Source organism: Rana temporaria, chromosome 9 (assembly GCF_905171775.1).
Source record: "Rana temporaria chromosome 9, aRanTem1.1, whole genome shotgun sequence".
NCBI lineage: Eukaryota > Metazoa > Chordata > Amphibia > Anura > Ranidae > Rana > Rana temporaria.
This window is the reverse complement of record NC_053497.1, coordinates 30,297,468-30,320,369: the sequence shown is the minus strand read 5'-3', so window position 1 is coordinate 30,320,369 and position 22,902 is coordinate 30,297,468. Positions and strand designations below refer to the sequence as shown.

At 46.5% G+C, this 22,902-nt stretch overlaps 1 protein-coding gene across 1 annotated transcript in view; it reads right to left on the bottom strand.

Moving 5' to 3' along the window:
- The window catches only part of LOC120913238 (steroid 21-hydroxylase), a 42,432-nt gene that overhangs the window by 6,419 nt on the left and 13,111 nt on the right, over window positions 1-22,902 (bottom strand). Inside the window, exons 4-8 of the mRNA XM_040323051.1 lie at window positions 20,558-20,653; window positions 16,206-16,316; window positions 12,531-12,617; window positions 12,231-12,440; window positions 8,009-8,178 (exon numbers count right to left, since the gene is read on the bottom strand). Coding sequence (XP_040178985.1) covers window positions 8,009-8,178; window positions 12,231-12,440; window positions 12,531-12,617; window positions 16,206-16,316; window positions 20,558-20,653 — 674 coding nt within the window. The remainder of the gene's footprint in view (window positions 1-8,008; window positions 8,179-12,230; window positions 12,441-12,530; window positions 12,618-16,205; window positions 16,317-20,557; window positions 20,654-22,902) is intronic.

Below are 22,902 nucleotides of genomic sequence, written 5' to 3'. Positions count from 1 at the left end.
GCCGGTTCTTGCGGTTTTGGCGCATTATGGAGATCCCATTGGTGCGCGGAACGTTGGCATGGCAGCTGGAAACAGAAAGGTGTTTTAAAAAATATAGTTTTCTTGGAATTGTTTCCCATAGTTGTGGCTTTGGAACTTTGGGGAACATTTTTTAAGAACAAAAGGATCATTATCAGAACTGATAATAAAGGAGTTTTGTTTGCAATTAACTGCCTATCATCAAAATCTCCGCCGGTCATTGCCTTGCTCCGCCACGTTATTTTCAAGTGTTTAAGCTTGAATATATGGTTAAAAGCGGTACACGTGGCGGGGAAAGATAATGATTTGGCGGATGCCTTGTCTCGCCAACAGATGGACCGTTTTTTTCGGCTTTTTCCAGAAGCGGATTCGATAGGTCTGCGCTGTCCTCCTCAGCTATGGATGTTAATTTGAGACCTATTTCTGAGTATATTGTGAATTCTGTGGCACACTCTACCTGGGTTGGATACCGATCGGCCTGGTTAATGTGGTTAGCCTTCTTGAACTCTATTCGACAGCCGGCTGGCATGTTCTCGGAACATTTAATTTTATTATTTATACAATCTTTATTTGTACAGAAATATTCTTGGTCTTATGTTTCAAAAACTTTGGCGGGAATATCCTTCTTTGGCAAATTCAAGGGTTTACCATCCTGCCTAAGTTATTTTTCCGTGCGCCAAGCTTTAAAAGGTTACAAAAAGGAGCATTTTACTCAAGATCGTCGGTTGCCAGTAACGCCAGCGCTTTTGTCAGAATTATGCGCAGTTACAGGCCGGGTTTGTTTTTCTAATTTTGAAGCTGTACTGTTTCAGGCGGTATTTTCATTAATGTTTTTTGCAGCACTCCGGATATCAGATTTAGACATTATTCAAGTCTCTGATGTCTTTCTTTCCGACGAGGCGGTTCGGGTGTTTTTGCGTCGGTCAAAAACGGACCAGATGGGAAAAGGCATCTGGATCAATTTAGCGGCTTGCGAAAGATCGTTGGCATGTCCTGTTAAATTACTTAGGAACTATATTAAGGTAAGACCCGGTTTTTCTCAGAAATTCTTTATTCACGAATCCGGTCGGCAGCTCACCAAATTTCAGTTCAATAGCGTGTTCCGAAAATGTTTGAAGGTACTCAATTTAAATACAAAGGTGTTGTCTTCGCACTCTTTTAGGATAGGGGCAGCAACAGAAGCTGCCAGGTTGGGTTTGGATGAAAGCATAATTAAACGGGTGGGCAGGTGGAAATCTGAGCGATATTTGACATACGTACGTCCTAACTTGTTCTTTTGATTCATTTCAGGTAACGTCCGAACGATTTGGATCGTCGGGCATTCCTTTATTTTTTGGGCTCATCAGAGAGCAGTTGACCGCAGCTACACTAACAATCTGGGCCTGGATCCGGCGCTTTTCAAAGTTATATGGTTCGGTAGAAGAGGCATGATGTGGTCTAGTTTAGTTTGGGAGATTAGTCAGATTCTTCGCCATCATTCACCTCCAGATGTTCTTATTTTACATCTGGGGGGGAATGATATTGGAAAGCTGAGAACATTGGACATCATTTTCAAAATCAGGGATGACGTCCATAGTCTCCAATTGTCTTTCCCGAATACTGTTTTTTGTTTTTCAGAGATTGTGCAAAGATGGAGATGGCTTTCCTTCCCCCCTTTGCGCCCTTTGGAGAAAATTCGTCGGCGCATAAATAGGGCCTTGTCTAAATTACTGCCTCCTATGGGAGTTATTTGTTATAGGCACACGGAATTAGAGGGGTTGATTCCCGGTCTGTTTAGGGCTGATGGAATCCACCTGTCCAATATTGGATTGGACATTTTCAACACGGGTTTGAGTTCCTGTGTTGAAATGGCCGCGGTTGTGGGTGCTGGTGACAGGTGGGCATGAATTCCCTCCTGTCTTTTGGAATTTTTAACTTGATGATATATGCAGCCGGAGCCGTGTGGCTAGGTTGTTTAAGAAGTTGAAATTTTTGAATAAATTTAATGGTTTGAATATAATTTGATTTTAAAACCAATAATAAAGCAGCCGCGGCCTTAAAACCCCAGTGGTTTTGTTTGTTATTTATTTATTTAAATTATTTATGTTAAGTTAATTAAAAGTATTTATGTATATGGTCAAATGTTCCTGCTTGCTGTCCCATGTAAGAAAAGGGGGGAAAACGGTTTCAATTCCCCCCTTTTCTCATGGGTCGGCAGCAGGACTTAGGTAGATAGGTAATAATAGCATCAGCGGCGGTTTCAAGTTCCCCTATCTCTGGGGGAACTAGGCAGGGATCACGCAGGCGGGAAAGTAATAACACGCGTCGTTTCCCGGTCTTTTTTAGAACTGGTCTGCTCAGCTGGTCTTATCTGGTTCCAACCAGCTGTTTTTGGGGCTATATAAGGCGAGCTTTGTAGGTACGGAACCAATTCGCCTCAGAGGATAGGACCTGTGGTGTTCCCCTCCCTCCCTCCCTATTTATCTGTGTTATTTGTCGCAGGCTGATATTATGTGGTGGTGTGTCACCTTTGCTTATATATGCATAAGTATGGTATGTGATATATATGGTAAGGGGGGACAAGGTTTGTTATGAATACATGTTAATAAAAGTGTGGAATTTTTAACTTGATGATATATGCAGCCGGAGCCGTGTGGCTAGGTTGTTTAAGAAGTTGAAATTTTTGAATAAATTTAATGGTTTGAATATAATTTGATTTTAAAACCAATAATAAAGCAGCCGCGGCCTTAAAACCCCAGTGGTTTTGTTTGTTCTTTATTTATTTAAATTATTTATGTTAAGTTAATTAAAAGTATTTATGTATATGGTCAAATGTTCCTGCTTGCTGTCCCATGCCGTCTCCTATGGCAACAGTCTTTAACAGTTCCTAACACAAAGCGTAACAGTTCTTTTGCCTTCTCTACAACTTCTCCTTGTAGTTCTTCAGCACACTGGGCTCCCGTTCTCTCTCTAGACCAGGGGTCTTCAAACTATGGCCCTCCAGTTGTTCAGGAACTACAATTCCCATCATGCCTGGTCATGTCTGTGAATGTCAGATTTTTAAAATGCCTCATGGGATGTGTAGTTCCACCACAGCTGGAGGGCCGTAGTTTGAAGATCCCTGCACTAGACCCTCTGATCACTGCCACTGAATCCCATAAGCTCCTCCAATCTTCACAGTGGTATCTTCCTCAAGTGTCACCCCCGCTTCCCTGCTGGATCCCTAGCTTGGCACTCTAGATACTTCTCAAGCTTCACCCCACTGGCCTGTTCAGTCCCTGGCTTGGCACACAAGGCTGCTCTGCAAGCGTCACCTCGATCAACGCCTGAAGTTTCCCGATTCTCCACCGTGTCCGTTCAGTGAGAATTCTGCTCCGGTACTTCAGTTACTCACTGTGGTCCCTGGTAATAAGGTGGTTGGTCCCTACCTCTGACCACGACAGGTTCTCCGGCCAGCAGAACCGTCAACTCAGGTTGGACTGCAAGCCGCAATCCCAACCCTACGCTGCTCTCTTACTTCTGTATAGGCCCTCAGACAGCCTAGCAGCCAGATGCCCCCAGGATAGGCCCAAACTCCAGCCTAGCAGCCAGATGCCCCCAGGATAGGCCCAAACTCCAGCCTGGCAGCCAGATGCCCCCAGGATAGGCCCAAACTCCAGCCTGGCAGCCAGATGCCCCCAGGATAGGCCCAAACTCCAGCCTGGCAGCCAGATGCCCCCAGGATAGGCCCAAACTCCAGCCTGGCAGCCAGATGCCCCCAGGAAAGGCCCAAACTCCAGCCTAGCAGCCAGATGCCCCCAGGATAGGCCCAAACTCCAGGCTAGCAGCCAGATGCCCCCAGGATAGGCCCAAACTCCAGCCTAGCAGCCAGATGCCCCCAGGATAGGCCCAAACTCCAGCCAAGCAGCCAGATGCCCCCAGCATAGGCCCAAACTCCAGCCTAGCAGCCAGATGCCCCCAGGATAGGCCCAAACTCCAGCCTAGCAGCCCAGGACATACGACACACGTCCACCCAGACAGCCGTCCAGGTGGCACAGAACTCTGATTACCTGACTCCACCCAAAAATAAAGGCTCTCGCAGCAGGACAAGGGATCCAAGAAAACCCCTGCCCATTGGCTGGGATACCCCATATACCCATAACCTGACCTCGGGTTGCCCTTCTCGTATCAAGTACCCAGCCACCTAGTGGTAGAAGAGAAAAGTGCAACAAGGTCGAACTTGGGAAGAAATCAACAGATCTACTCCAAAGAGAAGACTTCTAATATATTGGGGTATCAATGGCCATAGGGATTCCAAAGATGGAACGCAAAGTCCACGTCCAATATACAGACAAATATTTATCCAATAAAGAAAGTTCATATACAGCCATTGGATAGAGTGGAGAGTGATTAAAAGACCAGTCAGGGAAGGAGATTCACCCTCTCTATCCTGGGAAGAAAATTGGGCTGACACCAGAATAGTAATAGAGGGGAAATCTTCCAAAGGGGACACTGTCACCTCAGGGATTTCCTCTCACTTCCTGTTTTGGCTATGGGACAGGAAGTGAGGGGAAATCTCCCCTACGGGATACAGATAGCAATGACAAAAAACCTGACAGGGGTTATAACCCTCCCTTTCTCTATCGAAAGTCAAGCGTTTTGCCATTAAGAAATATCTTGCATGGAACAAAATGCATATGAAGGTTATCAGTTGCTCATGCAATCAAAAAATGATTCACGTTATTCATGTAGTTGATATACACTCACCGGCCACTTTATTAGGTACACCTGTTCAATTGTTTGGTAACACAAATTGCTAATCAGCCAATCAAATAGCAGGAACTCAATGCATTTAGGTATCTAGACGTGGCGAAGACAACTTGCTAAAGTTCAACCCGAGCATCAGAATGGGGAAGAAAGGGGATTTAAGTGACTTTGAACGTGGCATGGTTGTTGGCGCCAGACAGGCTGGTCTGACTATTTCAAAAACGGATGATCTGCTGGGATTTTCACACACAATCATCTCTCTGATTTACAGAGAATGGTCAGAAAAAGAGAAAATATCCAGTGAGCGGCAGTCGTGTGGATGAAAATACCTGGTTTATGTCAGAGGAGAATGAGCAGACTGGTTCTAGATGATAGAAAGGCAACAGTAACTCAAATAACCACTCGTTACAACCAAGACATGCAGAATACCATCTCTGAACACACAATTGAAGCAGATGGGCTACAACAGCAGAAGGCCACATGATTTTTGTCAGTAAAAAATTCTCATGCGTGATTGTGTAGACAGGGCCCCAGTGCACTGTATTGCCCGGGGGGCCTATAATGCTCTTAAGATGGCACTGTTGAGATTCACATGATGGGCCCAGATTCACAGAGTGTGGGCGCACATTACGCCGCCGTAGCGCAAACGCTGTACGCCACGCCGGCGTAGCGCAGAGAGGCAAGCATTGAATTCAGCAAGCTAGTGCTCACAATGCTGCGCCAGCGTGGCGTGGGATTCAAAGGCGTACGCCGGTGTAGGTGGAAGTGGGCGTGACCCATGCAAATGATGGCCCGAGCGCCAGATACGTATCACGAACTGCGCATGCGCCGGGACGTGGACGCATCCCCCTGCGCCTGCGCATAACCACTGCCTAAACTACGCTGGATCACTGTGTTCGACGTGAACGTAACCTACGCCCAGCCAGACACACGTCCAACGTAAAATACGCCGGCTTGTGTTCCCTGGTGCAGACCTTTGCATGTCTGCTGCTGGGTTGCACGTCCTTTATGGGGAATAACTTTACGCCGGACGTACAACTTACGCACACCTCTCGTAGCCTGCGTCGGGCGCACGCAGGTTCGTGAATCGCCGTATTGCCCTCATTTGCATGTTTGAATAGCTAATCAATGGGAGCGGCACTATGTGCCCAGCCTAAATGTGCGCCCATCCTACGCCGGCGTAAGCAAGTTGCGTCGGCAGGGTGTAGCCTGTTTTTAGGCGCATCTCTGTTCGTGGGTCTGGCGCAACAGATACGACGGCACACATTTGCACTTACGTCGGCGTAACTTGTTATACATCAGCGTAAGTGCTTTGTGAATCTGGGCCGATGTGTGCAAGCTGCATGAATTTTGGCCATAATTTCTCTAATAGATTGACTCCTATGATTGCCAGCTCCATCTAGTGGCCAAAAAGCTGTACAGTTTTTAATTAAAAAAAATATATACCAAATTTTAGCCACTAGATGGTGTTAACAATCATCATGGGGATTATTCCATAGTTCCCAACTAGGGTTGTCCCGATACCACTTTTTTAGGACTGAGTACAAGTACCGATACTTTTTTTCATGTACTCGCCGATACCAAATACCGATACTTTTTTTAAAATGTGTCCCCAAATGCAGCCATGTCCCCCCATAGATGCAGCCATGTCCCCCCCATATATGCAGCCATGTCCCCCCACATATATCCAGCCATGTCCCCCCACATATACTGCAGCCATGTCCCCCCACATATTGCAGCCATGTCCCCCCACATATATCCAGCCATGTCGCCCCACATATACTGCAGCCATGTCCCCCCACATATTGCAGCCATGTCCCCCCACATTTATCCAGCCATGTTGCCCACATATACTGCAGCCATGTCCCCCCACATATTGCAGCCATGTCCCCCCACATATTGCAGCCATGTCCCCCCACATATATCCAGCCATGTCCCCCCACATATATCCAGCCATGTCCCCCCACATATATGCAGCCATGTCCCCCCATATATATGCAGCCATGTCCCCCCACATATATGCAGCCATGTCCCCCCACATATATGCAGCCATGTCCCCCCACATATATGCAGCCATGTCCCCCCATATATATGCAGCCATGTCCCCCCACATATATCCAGCCATGTCCCCCCACATATATCCAGCCATGTCCCCCCACATATATCCAGCCATGTCCCCCCACATATATCCAGCCATGTCCCCCCACATATATTGCAGCCATGTCCCCCCAAATATTGCAGCCATGTCCCCCCCCCACATATATCCAGCCATGTCCCCCCATATATTGCAGCCATGTCCCCCATACCTAGTAGATGATGATGATGCCGCCGCCGCTGCTGCTGCGTTAATCAGTGTGCATTACAGCGCGCATTACAGGCAGCTTTCGTTTGAATAGTTGTAATCCCTGCCGCGCCATGTATAGACACTCCCCCTTTCTCGGCATTGGACAGATCCGTCCAATCCAGAGCAAGGGGGAGTGTCTATACACGGCGCGGCGGGGATTACAACTATTCAAACGAAAGCTGCCTGTAATGTTCCCCGCACGCTGATTAACGCGGCAGCGGTGGCGGCGGGGGGGCAAGCATTCTATTCAGGCATCGGGGGCATTTGCGGGAGTACAAGTACTCCCGCAAATACTCTGTATCGGTCCCGATGCCGATACTGGTATCGGTATCGGGACAACCCTATACCTGATTTGGAGCAATGTCCCTCTGTCCCTCCTCATTTGTCCCTACTTTTGCTCTGGTCAATATAATTGTATATAAAATGCACTTTTTTATCTATCAAAAAGTGTTTCCCAGTGCTAAACCTTTCATCTGATTTCTAAATTGCTGCATTTGTAAATTGAAAAGTCCAGAAGCCAATATAAAGGAATAGTAGTGGTAAAAAAAAGTACTTGTGGGTATAGCCAATCTTGTTTTTTGTACACTTCTCTTTTTAGGGGGCGTGGCAAGGGGTGTGTCCTATGCCTGCATACTTTTGCTGTTAGGTGCCCCTCATTCCCATCTCAAAAAGTTGGTGGGTATGTTATTCTATTAGAGAAATTACAGCCAAAAATCATGCAGGATGCACAAATGTGTGACAGAAAAGGGTCTAACCCTTCCCTCTATCCAAACCTAAAAGTTTTTTCCCTAGAGTTAAATTTTAAGGCAGATATCTTGATTTGATTTTGTAAAAAGAAAAGGGAGTCAACAACTTTTTGAGGTAGCCTATTTTGGCTGGAAACTAGCCAACCTGTAAAGGGACATTACTGTCACTTCTCACCTGGTGTCCCTGGTGGCAGAATGTGGAACTGCAAGGGGAACCGCTGGACGCATTCTAAGCATCTCTGAGATGGTGGCACTGAGATATGGTAACCTGTTACGCTCCGAGTACGCAGGGTATTGATCCGGCCCCGCTGCTTCAATGATTTCTTTGTGAATTTTCTCCTGGGCCTAAAAGTAAAGAACGTTCATTAAGTGTAAAGTTTAACCACTTCAGCCCCGGAGCATTTTGCTGGTCAAAGACCGGGCCACTTTTTGCGATTCGGCACTGCGTCGCTTTAACTGACAATTGCGCGGTCGTGCAGCTTGGCTCCCAAACAAAATTGGCGTCCTTTTTTCCCCACAAATAGAGCTTTCTTTTGGTGGTATTTGATCACCTCTGCGGTTTTTATTTTTTGCACTATAAACAAAAATAGAGCGACAATTTTGAAAAACAAAAATTTGTTTTACTTTTTGCTGTAATAAATATCCCCAAAAATATATAAAAAGACAGTTTAGGCCGATACGTATTCTTCTACATATATTTTTTTTTTTTAAATCGCAATAAGCGTTTATTGATTGGTTTGCGCAAAAGTTATAGCATCTACAAAATAGGGGGTAGTTTTATGGCATTTTTATTAATATTTTTTTTTTTTACTAGTAATGGCGGCGATCTGCAATTTTTATCGGTACTGCGACATTATGGCGGACACTTCGGACACATTTTTGGGACCAGTGGCATTTTTATAGCGATCAGTGCTATAAAAATGCATTGGATTACTATAAAAATGTCACTGGCAGTGAAGGGGTTAACACTAGGGGGCGAGGAAAGGGTTAATTATGTTCCCTGGGTGTGTTCTAACTGAAGGGGGGGGGGTGGGACTGACTAGGGGAAATGACAGATAGCTGTTCATACGTTGTATGAACAGACAATCAGGCATTTCTCCCCCTGACAGGACCGGGAGCTGTGTGTTTACACACACAGCTCCCGGTTCTCGCTCTGTAATAAGCGATCGCGGGTGCCTGGAGGGGATCGCGCCCGCACCTGGGGTGAGCAGGGGGCGTGTGCGCCCCTAGTGGCTGAAATGCGAAAGGACGTTATATTACGTGATTTCGCACAGCCGAGCCGACCTGCCGCCGTAAAACTGCGGCGGCTGGTCGGCTGGTGGTTAACCAATGGCATCACTACTGGATGAAGTGCAGGGATGAGTTATACTATGGCAAGGGTGGGGCTTCTGCAGCACAGAATTTTTTTTACCTTAATGGTAAAAAACCCTGAAGCTTTAGAACCACATTTAGACCCCTTTCACACTGGAAACGCCTTTAGCAGAGCGTTAAAATAGCGGTAAAACACTGCTATTTTACCGTGTTTTTACAGCGTTTTCAATTCATTTCAATGGAGAGGGGCGTTTTTGGAGTGTTTTAAATAGCGCTATTTTTACCGCGAAAACGTGGCAAAAACGCACCAGTGTGAAAGGGCTCAAGTAAATATTTTTTTCCAAGGATCATCGTGCCATCAAGTGGCCATATTGCAGAATTTTCCCGATTCACTCTTTGAAGAACATTCAACTAGGAGAAAAAATAGCCTAACATTTGATTTTGCCCCCATTCGCACAAAACAAAAAGTATGTGCAGTTGCACAGGAAGATTATATGTTGCAATTATATAGTGCCAGAATGTCTGACGCAATATAGCAGTCCTGCTATAATGCCGCGTACAGACGGTCGTTTTTTGTGATGAAAAAAAAACGACGTTTTTGAAAGCGTCATTTAAAAAATGACCGTGTGTGGGGAAAACGTCGTTTTAGGTCTTCTGAAAAACGAAAAAAAAAAAAAAAAAAAACGAACATGCTCGAATTTTTTGTGTCGTTTTTCAAAACGTCGTTTTTTGTGTCAATTAAAATGATAGTGTGTGGGCAAAACGATGTTGAAAACAACGTTTTTAAACCCGCGCATGCTCAGAAGCAAGTTATGAAGCGAGCTTCAATGGAACAGAGTGCTGTCGTACGTGCTGAACGTAACCGCGCTTTGCTAGAGCATTTTGAAAAACGATGGTGTGTAGGTGACGTCGTTTTTGAAAATGAAGTTTAAAAAACTTCGTTTTTTTTTTTCATCACATAAAACGTCGTTTTGTTTCCTCACAAAAAACGACCGTCTGTACGCGGCATTAGTCGCTGATCGCCACCATTACTAGTATATAAAAAAAATCCATAAATATATCCCCTAGTTTGTAAAATAATCAATATACACTTATTGGGATTTTTTTTTTTTTTACCAAAACTTTGTAGCAGAAAACACATTGGCCAAAATTTATGGAGAAACTTGTTTTTTTTTATTGGATGTTTTATAGCAGAAAAGTAAAAAAATGTTTTTTCTTTTTAATTTTATTTTTTATTGTCGTTTTTTTTTTCATAGCGCAAGAAATACAAATCCCAATGGTGATCAAATACCACCAAAAGAAAGCTCTATTTGTGGGAATAAATAAATAATTTGAGTACAGTGTTGCATGACTGCGCAATTGTCAGTTAGACCCCTTTTACACCGGAGCGGTTTGCAGGCGCTAAGGATAGCACCTGTAAACTGACCCTAAACAGCCGCTGCTGTGTCTCCAGTGTGAAAGCCATGAGGGCTTTCACACTGGAGCGGTGCGCTAGCAGGATGATAAAAAAAGTCCTGCTAGCCGCATCTTTGGAGCGGTGTGTATACCTCTCCTCCACTGCCCATTGAAATCAATGGTACACTGTGGCTATACCGCCGGCAATGCGCCTCTGCAGAGGCCCTTTTACGGCAGTATTTAACCCTTTCTCGGCCGCTAACGGCGGGTAAAACCGCCCCGCAAGCAGCCAAATAGCCCCGCGAATTTCGCGGTAAAGCGGTAAAATAGCGGTAAAATAGCGGCGCTTTACCGCCGACGCACCTCCTGTCCCAGTATGAAAGGGGTCTTAAAGTAACGCAGTGTCGCATCACAAAAAATGGTCTGGTCATGAAGGGGGGGGGGGGGGTAGCTGCTGTTAAAATAAAACAATGCCCCCATGCTGACAACCTGAGACGGGGGTCCCATAAAACCAATGTTTTAGTTATGAATGAACACAGCAAGTAATTGGTACTGATCACACATTGGGCCAGATTCAGAAAGACTTACAATGGGCGCATCAGTAGATACGCCGTTGTAAGTCCGAATCCGCGCCGTCGCAACTTTAAGCGTATGCTCAAACTGAGATACGCTTAAATGTTGCTAAGATACGACCAGCGTAAGTTTCCTACGCCGTCGTATCTTAACTGCATATTTACGCCGGCCGCTAGGGGTTTTACGTCTAGAATATGTAAATCTGCTAGATACGCCTATTCACGAACGTACACCCGGCCGTCGCAGTACAGATACGCCGTTTACGTTAGGCTTTTTCCGGCGTAAAGTTACCCCTGCTATATGAGGCGCAGCCAATGTTAAGTATGGATGTCGGGCCAGCGTCAAATTTTCCGTCGATTACGTCGTTTGCGTATGTCGTTCGCGAATAGGGCTGGACGTAATTTAGGTTCACGTCGAAAGCATTGGCGATTTGCGGGTTAATTTGGAGCATGCGCACTGGGATACTTTCACGGACGGCGCATGCGCCGTTCGTAAAAAGCGTCATTTACGTGGGGTCACGATGATTTTGCATAAAACACGGCCACATCTTACACATTTGAATTAAGCGGGCTTACGCCGGCCAATTTACGCTACGCTGCCGCAACTTACGGAGCAAGTGCTTTGTGAATAATGCACTTGCCTGTCAAAGTTGCGGAGGCGTAACGTAAATAGGATACGCTACGCCCGCACAGAGTTACGCGCTCCCTACCTGAATCTGCCCCATTGTGTTAATTCAAGAAAGGAAGGGGCTGGTAAATATGACATATTTATCTAACCCTCCTCAACTCTCAATCCTAAAGGGTCCTATTGTGTGATTGCAGCTGCCGGCGGGAAGGAGAGGATAGAAGCCGTCAGCACTGCGGGGGTGGCACACAGGGGGAAACGTATGGTGCACAGGGAGGGTGATTGGTGTGGAATTACTGGAACCAAGCCTTTATATGGCTCTGCCTGCAGCAGCCGAAAGCTAGCGGGATGGAGAGGAGGCACAGCCAGCTTTCAGCTGCTGCAGAGAACCATACAAGGGATCGGTTTCATTAATCCCTCTCTGTCCGATCACCCTCCCTGCCCACATCCGATTCACCCTGCTGGCCTGGACTGCATTTTGTCTGGGGTCACACCTCTGAGTAATGGAGAAGGTAGGCCACGGTCCAGGTTAAGGTGGAAGCTGTGGTTTCGGTCCCTCCAATGAGAAGATCTACTGCAGCCATGTGAAGGTGTTCTTCTGTCAGCTGGGAGGCGCCATTGCCGTCCGCCTTGCACTTCTCTTTTAGGAAGCGGATCATTTCATCCAAGATGTCCTCCTGAGACTCCTCGGTAGGGGGATCACACTGATGGGGGACAAATGGGTTATCATATTGTTTGGAGTTTTTTTTACATGAAGTGGAAGTCTTTGAACATGATCCATTGTTCTCACGCACCTTATGCTTCTCCATCTGACTTCTCACCAGGCGGTCTCTCTTCTCTACGGCCTTTAGGAGCTGCTTTAAGGGTCCATTTGGGAGTTTCTGATAGAGGAGGCAAGATATGAATGAAATGAGGATACATTACATACTCTTCACAAAGTTCCTTCCTATGTCACCCTGTAGGACCAGAAATACATACACAACTATTTCCTGTGTCACCCTGCAGGGGTGGGGTAGGGGGCAGACTCATAGCTCCTGGGCCCAGGGCCGTCTAAATAGCATCATGGGCCCCTGGGCAAAGTAATGCTCTGGGGCCCCTACAATGATGATAGTGCAGGTTAACAGACATCAAGTAGGTAGGAGGCCAACTGCCTCCCCTGTGTATCCATCACTCTCAGTGCCATCATGGGGCCCCCAGGACCAGCTGCTTTGGGGAAAGTGCAGGGCCCCCCCCCATGCAGCTGGTGCCCCTGGGCAGTGCCCTCTCATTAAGACAGCCCTGCCTGGGCCGGAAATAGGGGGGTACAGGCAGCCCCTCTGTACTGGGCCCAGACCCCATCTGGCCAGCAGCTCACAGTCCAACATCTCCCAAACCCTGGGTTCCCCCCTCTTCGCTCCTCATCCCCAATTACAACTTCCAAAAACCCTTGTGCCCAGGAGAGTGGGGGTATGGCTGTGCAAAACTTGCAGCCTGAAAACCTTGGAGGATCACCTGTGAGACAAGCAGAGGGTGTCCATCATGACAACTGCTACAGAAGGTCCTAAAGGCAAACCCCTGGCAGGCAAACCTTTACTCTAAATCCTGGAGATGATAAGAGCCCAAACATGAGCCAAGGGGGCAGCAAGGTGTGCAGTGCAATGGGGGATACAGTGGTGAAGAGTAATATGTAATGGGGGATGCAGAGAGTGCAGAATGTGGGGTATTGGGGGGATGCAGGGGGTTAAGAGTGAGGTGTAATGAGGGATATAGGGGGTGCAGACTGTGAAGTAATGGGGAAAGCAAGGGATGCAGAATGTGGGGTATTGGGGAAGGCAGGAGGGTAGAATGTAGGGTAATGGGGAGGCAGGGGTGCAGAGTGTGGGGGAGGAAAGGGGTTCCAGGGTGTGGAGTAATAGGAGACGCAGAGCGTGGAGTAATAGGGGACGCAGAGCGTGGAGTAATAGGGGACGCAGAGCGTGGAGTAATAGAGGATGCAGAGCGTGGAGTAATGGGAGACGCAGAGCGTGGAGTAATAGGGGACGCAGAGCGTGGAGTAATAGGGGACGCAGAGCGTGGAGTAATAGCGGACGCAGAGAGTGGAGTAATAGCGGACGCAGAGAGTGGAGTAATAGCGGACGCAGAGTGTGGAGTAATAGGAGATGCAGTGTGTGGAGTAATAGGGGACGCAGAGTGTGGAGTAATAGGAGATGCAGTGTGTGGAGTAATAGTGGACGTAGAGTGTGAAGTAATAGGAGATGCAGTGTGTGGAGTAATGGGGGATGCAGTGTGTGGAGTAATAGGGGACGCAGAGTGTGGAGTAATAGGGGACGCAGAGCGTGGAGTAATAGGAGATGCAGAGAGTGGAGTAATAGGGGATGCAGAGCGTGGAGTAATAGGGGACGCAGAGCGTGGAGTAATAGCGGACGCAGAGAGTGGAGTAATAGCGGACGCAGAGAGTGGAGTAATAGCGGACGCAGAGAGTGGAGTAATAGCGGACGCAGAGAGTGGAGTAATAGGGGACGCAGAGTGTGGAGTAATAGGAGATGCAGTGTGTGGAGTAATAGTGGACGCAGAGTGTGGAGTAATAGGAGATGCAGTGTGTGGAGTAATAGGGGATGTAGAGTGTGGAGTAATAGGAGATGCAGTGTGTGGAGTAATGGGGGATGCAGTGTGTGGAGTAATAGGGGACGCAGAGCGTGGAGTAATAGGGGACGCAGAGCGTGGAGTAATAGGAGATGCAGAGAGTGGAGTAATAGGGGATGCAGAGCGTGGAGTAATGGGGGACGCAGAGCGTGGAGTAATAGGGGACGCAGAGTGTGGAGTAATAGGAGACGCAGAGCGTGGAGTAATGGGGGACGCAGAGAGTGGAGTAATGGGGGACGCAGAGAGTGGAGTAATAGCGGACGCAGAGAGTGGAGTAATAGCGGACGCAGAGAGTGGAGTAATAGCGGACGCAGAGTGTGGAGTAATAGGAGATGCAGTGTGTGAAGTAATAGCGGACGCAGAGTGTGGAGTAATAGGAGATGCAGTGTGTGGAGTAATAGGGGATGTAGAGTGTGGAGTAATAGGAGATGCAGTGTGTGGAGTAATAGGGGATGTAGAGTGTGGAGTAATAGGAGATGCAGTGTGTGGAGTAATAGGGGATGCAGTGTGTGGAGTAATAGGGGACGCAGAGTGTGGAGTAATAGGGGACGCAGAGCGTGGAGTAATAGGGGACGCAGAGCGTGGAGTAATAGGGGACGCAGAGCGTGGAGTAATAGGGGACGCAGAGCGTGGAGTAATAGGGGACGCAGAGCGTGGAGTAATAGGGGACGCAGAGCGTGGAGTAATAGGAGATACAGAGAGTGGAGTATAAGGGGATACAGAGCGTGGAGTAAAAAGGGATGCAGAGCGTGGAGTAATAGGAGATACAGAGAGTGGAGTAATAGAGGATGCAGTGTGTGGAGTAATAGGAGATGTAGTGTGTTGTGTAATGAGGTATAATGAGGGTACAGATTAGTCGGAGATGCAGGTGGTGCAGAGTGTTGGTTAATGCAGAGCACAGGGGGTGTAAACTAAAGTGTCAGGAGGAATGCAGTGGGTGCAGTGTGGGGTAGTGGAGGGTGCAGGGGGGTACATATTGTGGGGTAGTGGAGGGTGCAGGGGGGTACACAGTGTGGGGTAGTGGAGGGTGCAGGTGGTACACAGTGTGGGGTAGTGAAGGGTGCAGGGGGGTACACAGTGTGGGGTAGTGAAGGGTGCAGGGGGGTACACAGTGTGGGGTAGTGAAGGGTGCAGGGGGGTACACAGTGTGGGGTAGTGGAGGGTGCAGGGGGGTACACAGTGTGGGGTAGTGGAGGGTGCAGGGGGGTACACAGTGTGGGGTAGTGGAGGGTGCAGGGGGGTACACAGTGTGGGGTAGTGGAGGGTGCAGGTGGTACACAGTGTGGGGTAGTGGAGGGTGCAGGGGGGTACACAGTGTGGGGTAGTGAAGGGTGCAGGCGATACAGTGTGGGGTAGTGAAGGGTGCAGGCGATACACAGTGTGGGGTAGTGAAGGGTGCAGGGGGGTACACAGTGTGGGATAGTGGAGGGTGCAGGTGGTACACAGTGTGGGGTAGTGAAGGGTGCAGGGAGTACACAGTGTGGGGTAGTGAAGGGTGCAGGGGGGTACACAGTGTGGGATAGTGGAGGGTGCAGGTGGTACACAGTGTGGGGTAGTGAAGGGTGCAGGGAGTACACAGTGTGGGGTAGTGAAGGGTGCAGGGGGGTACACAGTGTGGTGTAGTGAAGGGTGCAGGGGGGTACACAGTGTGGGGTAGTGGAGGGTACAGGTGGTACACAGTGTGCGGTAGTGGGCAGGGCCATCAATAGGGGGTTACTGGGTGACCGGGCAGGTAGGTTGTATGCTGGCTCCCCTATGATTTCTATTGGTGGCCCTGCATTGCTCTCTTCTCTCGATGTTTCTATTATTATTTATGTCTGATGTATACAGCTGTGTAAATCTCTCACCCTGAGAATTGGGATAAAGTCCAATGCGTTGACAGCTGGAGAATCAAATAATTTCACAATATTAGTTATACATTGATGGATTTCCTGAAATGTGGGGTCTGAGAGCTCATACTGAAAGAGAAGATAAAAAACAAGAAATGAATATCCATACTGGCTGTACATTTATCATATGGACATATTATAGAACTTCCATCAAAACACATCCCAATTCTTTTATTTTTTAGAACTTATTGGTAATGTTCAGATAACTATATTTTAGGATGTACAGTAAACCTTGGTTTGAGAGTAACTTGGTTTGAGAGCGTTTTGCAACACAAGCAAAATGTTTTAATAAATTTTGCCTTGATATACAAGCGATGTCTTGATATAAGAATAGCGTCATGTCACAACTGAGTATAAAAGAGAAGAGGGGCGCCTTGAAGTGTAGCAATATGATTGTATTTAATGAAGGCACAACATTTATCAACTTATTGCTACACTTAGAGGCGCCTCTTCTCTTTTATACCCTGTAAAAAAATGCTTTGATATACAATTGCTTTGGATTACAAGCATGTTTCTGGAACAAATTATGCTCGCAATCCAAGGTTTTACTGTACAGTGATTAAGAAAACTTCAATAAGCGCTCTCACTCTCTCATACTGGTCACTGGAATTTCAGCATGGCACCTCATGGCAAATAACTCTCTGAGGATCTGAAAAAAAGAATTGTTCTCTACATAAAGATGGCCTAGGCTATAAGAAGATTGCCAAGACCCTGAAACTGAGCTGCAGCACGGTGGCCATACAGAGGTATAACAGGACGGGTTCCACTCAGAACAGACCTCGTCATGGTCAACCAAAGAAGTTGAGTGCGCATGCTCAGTGTCATATGCAGAGGTTGTCTTTGGGAAATAGACGTATGAGTGCTGCCAGCATTGCTGCAGAGGTTGAAGGGGTGGGGTGTCAGCCTGTCAGTGCTCAGACCATACGCCACACACTGCATCAAATTGGTCTGCATGGCTGTCATCCCAGAAGGAAGCCTCTTCTAAAGATGATGCACAAACCAACAATTTGCTGAAGACAAGCAGACTAAGCACATGGATTACTGGAACCATGTCCTGTGGTCTGATGAGACCAAGATAAACTTATTTGGTTCAGATGATGTGAAACGTGTGTGGCGGCAACCAGGTGAGGAGGACAAAGACAAGTGTGTCTTGCCTACACTCAAACATGGTGGTGGGAGTGTCATGGTCTGGGGCTGCATGAGTGCTGCCGGCACTGGGGAGCTACACTTCATTGAGGGAACCATGAATGCCAACATGTACTGTGACATACTGAAGCAGAGCATAATCCCCTCCTTTGGAGACTGGGCCGCAGGGCAGTATTCCAACATGATAACGACCCCAAACACACCTCCAAGATTACCACTGCCTTGCGAAAGAAGCTGAGGGTAAAGGTGATGGACTGGCCAAGCATGTCTCCAATAATAGACCTTTTAAGTGTAATCGGGATTGATTGGATAATTATTGGTTCTAGGTCTTTTACGTTTATTATATATATATATGTGTGTGTGCAACATGGGGGAGCAGGTAGATGCCCCAGTAGAAGTCCATATCGGATGAAACGCGTCGGACCAGGTTCACCACTCCCCATGTTGCTTTTTATTTGAACTGTGATCACCTTTTATCTGAGAGCCTTTAATCATCATTTATAGCTAATTGAAGAGCATCCCATGATCCAGTGAGGATACCATGATTCTGCTAAGCCTTGTATGACTCCCCTTAACCACTAGAGGGCCACGCTATAGACGAAAGACGTCCACAGCGCGGCTCTCAAGTGGCGAGTGGACGTCTTTAGACGTCCTGTTGTTGTGATTCCCCGTGCGCGCCGCTGGGGGCGCGCAGCAGGGAAACAACGTGCTCGGCGCATCGCTTGGGAGCCGATGCGAGTGCCTGGCGGCCGTGATGTCCGCCAGACACCCGCGATCGTCGGTGACAGCAGGGACGTGGATCTGTGTGTGTAAACACAGAGCTCCACGTGCTGTCAGAGGAGAGGAGACCGATCTGTGTCTCTTGTACATAGGGACACAGCATCGGTCACCTCCCCCAGTCACCCCCCTCCACCCACACAGTAAGAACACAATGAGGGAATACATTGAACCCCTTCCTCACCCCCTGGTATTAACCCCTTCACTGCCAGTCATATTTATACAGTAATTAGTGCATTTGTATAGCACTGATCGCTGTATAAATGTGAATGGTCCCAAATTTGTGTCAAAAGTGTCCGATACGTCCGCCGCAATATCGCAGGCCTGACAAAAAAAAAAAAAATCGCAAATCGCAGCCATTACTAGTAAAAAAATAAATAAAAAAAATCATAAATCTATCCCCTATTTTGTAGGCGCTATAACTTTTGCGCAAACCAATCAATATACGTATCGACCTAAACCGAGGGAAATTTTTTTTTTTTTTTTTTTTTTTTTTAAATTGGGATATTATTATAACAAAAAGTAAAAAATATTGTGTTTTTTTTCAAAATTTTCTGTTTTTTTATGTTTATAGCGCAAAAAATAAAAATCGCAGAGATGATCAAATACCACCAAAAGAAAGCTCTATTTGTGGGAAAAAAATGATAAAAATATAATTTGGGTACAGTGTTGTATGACCGCGCAATTGTCATTCAAAATGCTTCAGCGCTGAAAGCTGAAAATTGGTCTGGGCACGAAGGGGGTTTAAGTGCCCAGTAATGAAGTGGTTAACAAGAGTGGTCGCAGGCTTTTCGGTAAGCCTTCAATTTTACCCCAGGTGGCGGGCTGCACAGGATTTGATTGACATCACCTATATTTCTACAGTGTTGATTTCACTGGACACTCACGTTTATGAACTGTTCATACATGTTTATTAAGAACGTTGCCTGATCCATGGACATTGCACTAATTATTTATTAACATTTATTCTTTTGTGTCACGTATTCACTTTTATTTGACACTGATTAATTTACTATCCAGCGCTACACTTTTTTTGTATATACCTTTTATTCCATGTATGTCGGTTTTTATCTATTAAAACCCACTCTATTTTGACCTGCACTATTGGAGGCCCCATTTTTTCTTTTCTTTCCATGTTCTTTGGATGGGATTTTTTTGGGGTTCCTCCGTTTGGTTTTCCTCATCCCCAAAGGGGCACTGCTTACTGAAACCATCCAGTGATTCCGGATTTCCCTCTGAGTGATCCATCTACACCAGGGGTGTCCAAACTTTTTTGAAAGAGGGCCAGATTTGATGAAGTGAACGTGCGTGAGGGCCGACATTCTTTGAACCATTAAAATTCGGTCTACGTGTGTTCCTCCGAGCACATGAATGCAGACCTGCCATTGCCAGGAATGATGGTGAACTCCATGCCCAAGAAGGTTAAAGCGGGAGTTCACCCATAAAAAATTTTTTAACCTTAGATTGAGGCTCATTTTGTCTAGGGGAATCGGCTAGTTGTTTTAAAATCGAAGCAGTACTTACCGTTTTAGAGAGCGATCTTCTCCGCCGCTTCCGGGTATGGGTCTTCGGGACTGGGCGTTCCTATTTTGATTGACAGTCTTCCGACAGGCTTCTGACGGTCGCATCCATCGCGTCACGAGTAGCCGAAAGAAGCCGAACGTCGGTGCGCCTCTATACGGCGCCTGCGCACCGACGTTCGGCTACTTTCGGCTACTCGTGACACGATGGATGCGACCGTCTGAAGACTGTCAATCAAATAGGAACGCCCAGTCCCGCAGCCCATACCCGGAAGCGGCGGAGAAGATAGCTCTCTAAAACGATAAGTACAGCTTTGATTTAAAAAAAAACTACCCGATTCCACTAGACAAAATGAGCATCAATCTAAGGTTAAAAAATGTAATTTCCGGGTGAACCTCCACTTTAAGGCAGTGCTGGAAAATAATGGTGGCCACACAAAATATTGACCCTTTGGGCCCAATTTGGACATTTTCACTTAGGGGTGTACTCACTTTTGTTGCCAGCGGTTTAGACATTAATGGCTGTGTGTTGAGTTATTTTGAGGGGACAGCAAATTTACACTGTTATATCCAATGCACAAGACTGTGGGGAGTAGGAGCCACAGGGACTGGTCTTGTGCGGGGAGGATCGGAGGAGTAGGTGAGTATATCTCTATTCCCCTAGACAAAAATGAGCAGTTAACCCTTGCAATCCGGGCACAGCCCCACTGCGAGGGAAAATGTTTTATTGCCCGAATTTGGGTTTTAAGAGCCATCCTCTCTTTTTCCCCCATGAGCCCCTCATACATGGTACTGCTATCAAGAGCCATCACAAAGCTCTGGCCCACCCCATCAAAGGGAAAACTATTTACAATCAGCATATCTTACACTTATTCCAAACGTCAATGCTGCAATCAGCCTGCACGTGCGCAGAGAGAACTCTTCAGCTACATTCACTGGATCCCCACGTCGCTGGAGGAAATCCTAGAGAAAGAATAATGACAGTCAGTTGATATCCCAACCCTTTCATTCAAAGCCATTACTCCATTGTTCTGTTGCTTCTTCATAACACCAGAACTTAAAATGTCAGTCCACACAAAAGTGACATCTTAAGCCCCATACATGCGATCGGACTTTTTGACAACAAATGTCCGGCGGACCTGTTTGATAGGACAATCCGACCGTGTGTACGCTCCATCAGACAAATGTTTTTGCTTTTTCATCTGGACAAATGTTCGCTGTGAAAACAGACAAACTTTTCGGCAACAAATGTCCGATGAAGCATAATCCGATCGTGTGTACACAAGTTCAAAGTTCAAACATGCATGCTCAGAACCAATGCTAAAGATCCGACAATAGCATAAGTTGCCCAAAGGGTGGCGGTAAAGAGCTGAAAAAGTCCGGCCGTGTGTATTCAGAACAAGTTCACGGCCAACGCCCATTCGTAGCAAAATCCACGGAAAAGTCAGATGGAAGTCCGATCGTGTGTATGAGGCTTTACTTATAGATGACGGCTGGTGGGCCAAGTCTGTCTTGGTTTCTTAAAAGATATAGGGGCAGATTCAGGTACCTGCGCGCCTAGTTATGGCGGCGCAGCGTATTGTATTTACGCTATGCCGACGCAACTTACAGGAGCAAGTTCAGTATTCACAAAGCACTTGCTCCGTAAGTTGCGGTGGCGTAGCGTAAATGGGGCCGGTGTAAGCCCGCGTAATTCAAATGTGGAAGGGGGGGCATGTGTTATGCTAATGTGTGATGACCTGACGTGATTGACGTGTTTTACGAACGGCGCATGCGCCGTCCGTGTACATATCCCAGTGTGCATTGCTCTCAAGTACGCCGCAACAACGTATTGGTTTCGACGTGAACGTAAATTACGTCCAGCCCTATTCGCGAACGACTTACGCAAACGACGTAAAAAATTCAAATTTCGAAGCGAGAACGACGTCCATACTTTACCTAATAGCAGGAGCAACGTTACGCTGAAAAAGCCTTACGCAAACGACGTAAAAAACTACCGCCGGGCGCACATACGTTTGTGAATCGGCGTAACTAGGTAATTTGCATACTCTAAGCCGAAAACGACAGGAGCGACACCTAGCAGCCAGCGTGAGAATGCACCCTAAGATACGACGGCGTAAGAGACTTATGCCAGTCGGATCTTAGGCTAATGTCGGCGTATCTTGCTTTCTGAATACAGAAAGAAGATACGCCGGCGCAGATTTGAATTTACGCGGCGTATCTATAAATACGCCGGCGTAAATTCTATCTGAATCTACCCCATAATGTACTCCAACAGGGAGATCTCTTGCCATATTTCATCGAGTTGGATTCTGTCCCGCTGGGAGTTCCTGTCATCATTTGTGAGTCCAGCCAGTGGACGACCAGGAATTGTAGGACTGGAGGGTCAAAGGCAACCATATGGCCCTTTCATGACTATTCGATAATCAATATTTAATAGACATATGCACACTGAAATATTTTGTTTCGGAATTTAATTTTCGTCCGAATTTTTTTTTATTTAGTTACTCCCGAAATTAGTTTTTATTTATTTTGTTTTGTTAAAAAATGCATTCGTCCGAAAATCCGAATTAATTAACCACTTAAGCCCCGGACCTTTAGGCAGCTAAATGCCCAGGCCAGGTTTTGCGATTCGGCACTGCGTCGCTTTAACAGACAATTGCGCGGTCGTGCGACGTGGCTCCCAAACAAAATTTACGTCCTTTTTTCCCCACAAATAGAGCTTTCTTTTGGTGGTATTTGATCACCTTTGCGGTTTTTATTTTTTGCGCTATAAACAAAAATAGAGCGACAATTTTGAAAAAAAATTAAATATTTTTTACTTTTTGCTATAATAAATATCCCCAAAAAAATATATATAAAAAAAAGTGTTTTCCTTAGTTTGGGCCGATACGTATTCTTCTAAATATTTTTGGTAAAAAAAATTGCAATAAGCGTTTATTGATCGGTTTGCGCAAAAGTTGTAGCGTCTACAAAATAGGGGATAGTTTTATGGCATTTATAATTATTATTTTTTTTTTTTTTACTGGTAATGGCAGAGATCAGCGATTTTTTTTTCGTGACTGCGACATTATGGCGAACAAATCTGACACTTTTGACACATTTTTGGGACCATTGTCATTTTTACAGCAATCAGTGCTATAAAAACGCACTGATCGCTGTGAAAAGGACACTGGCAATGAAGGGGTTAACCACTAGGTGGCGCTGAAGGG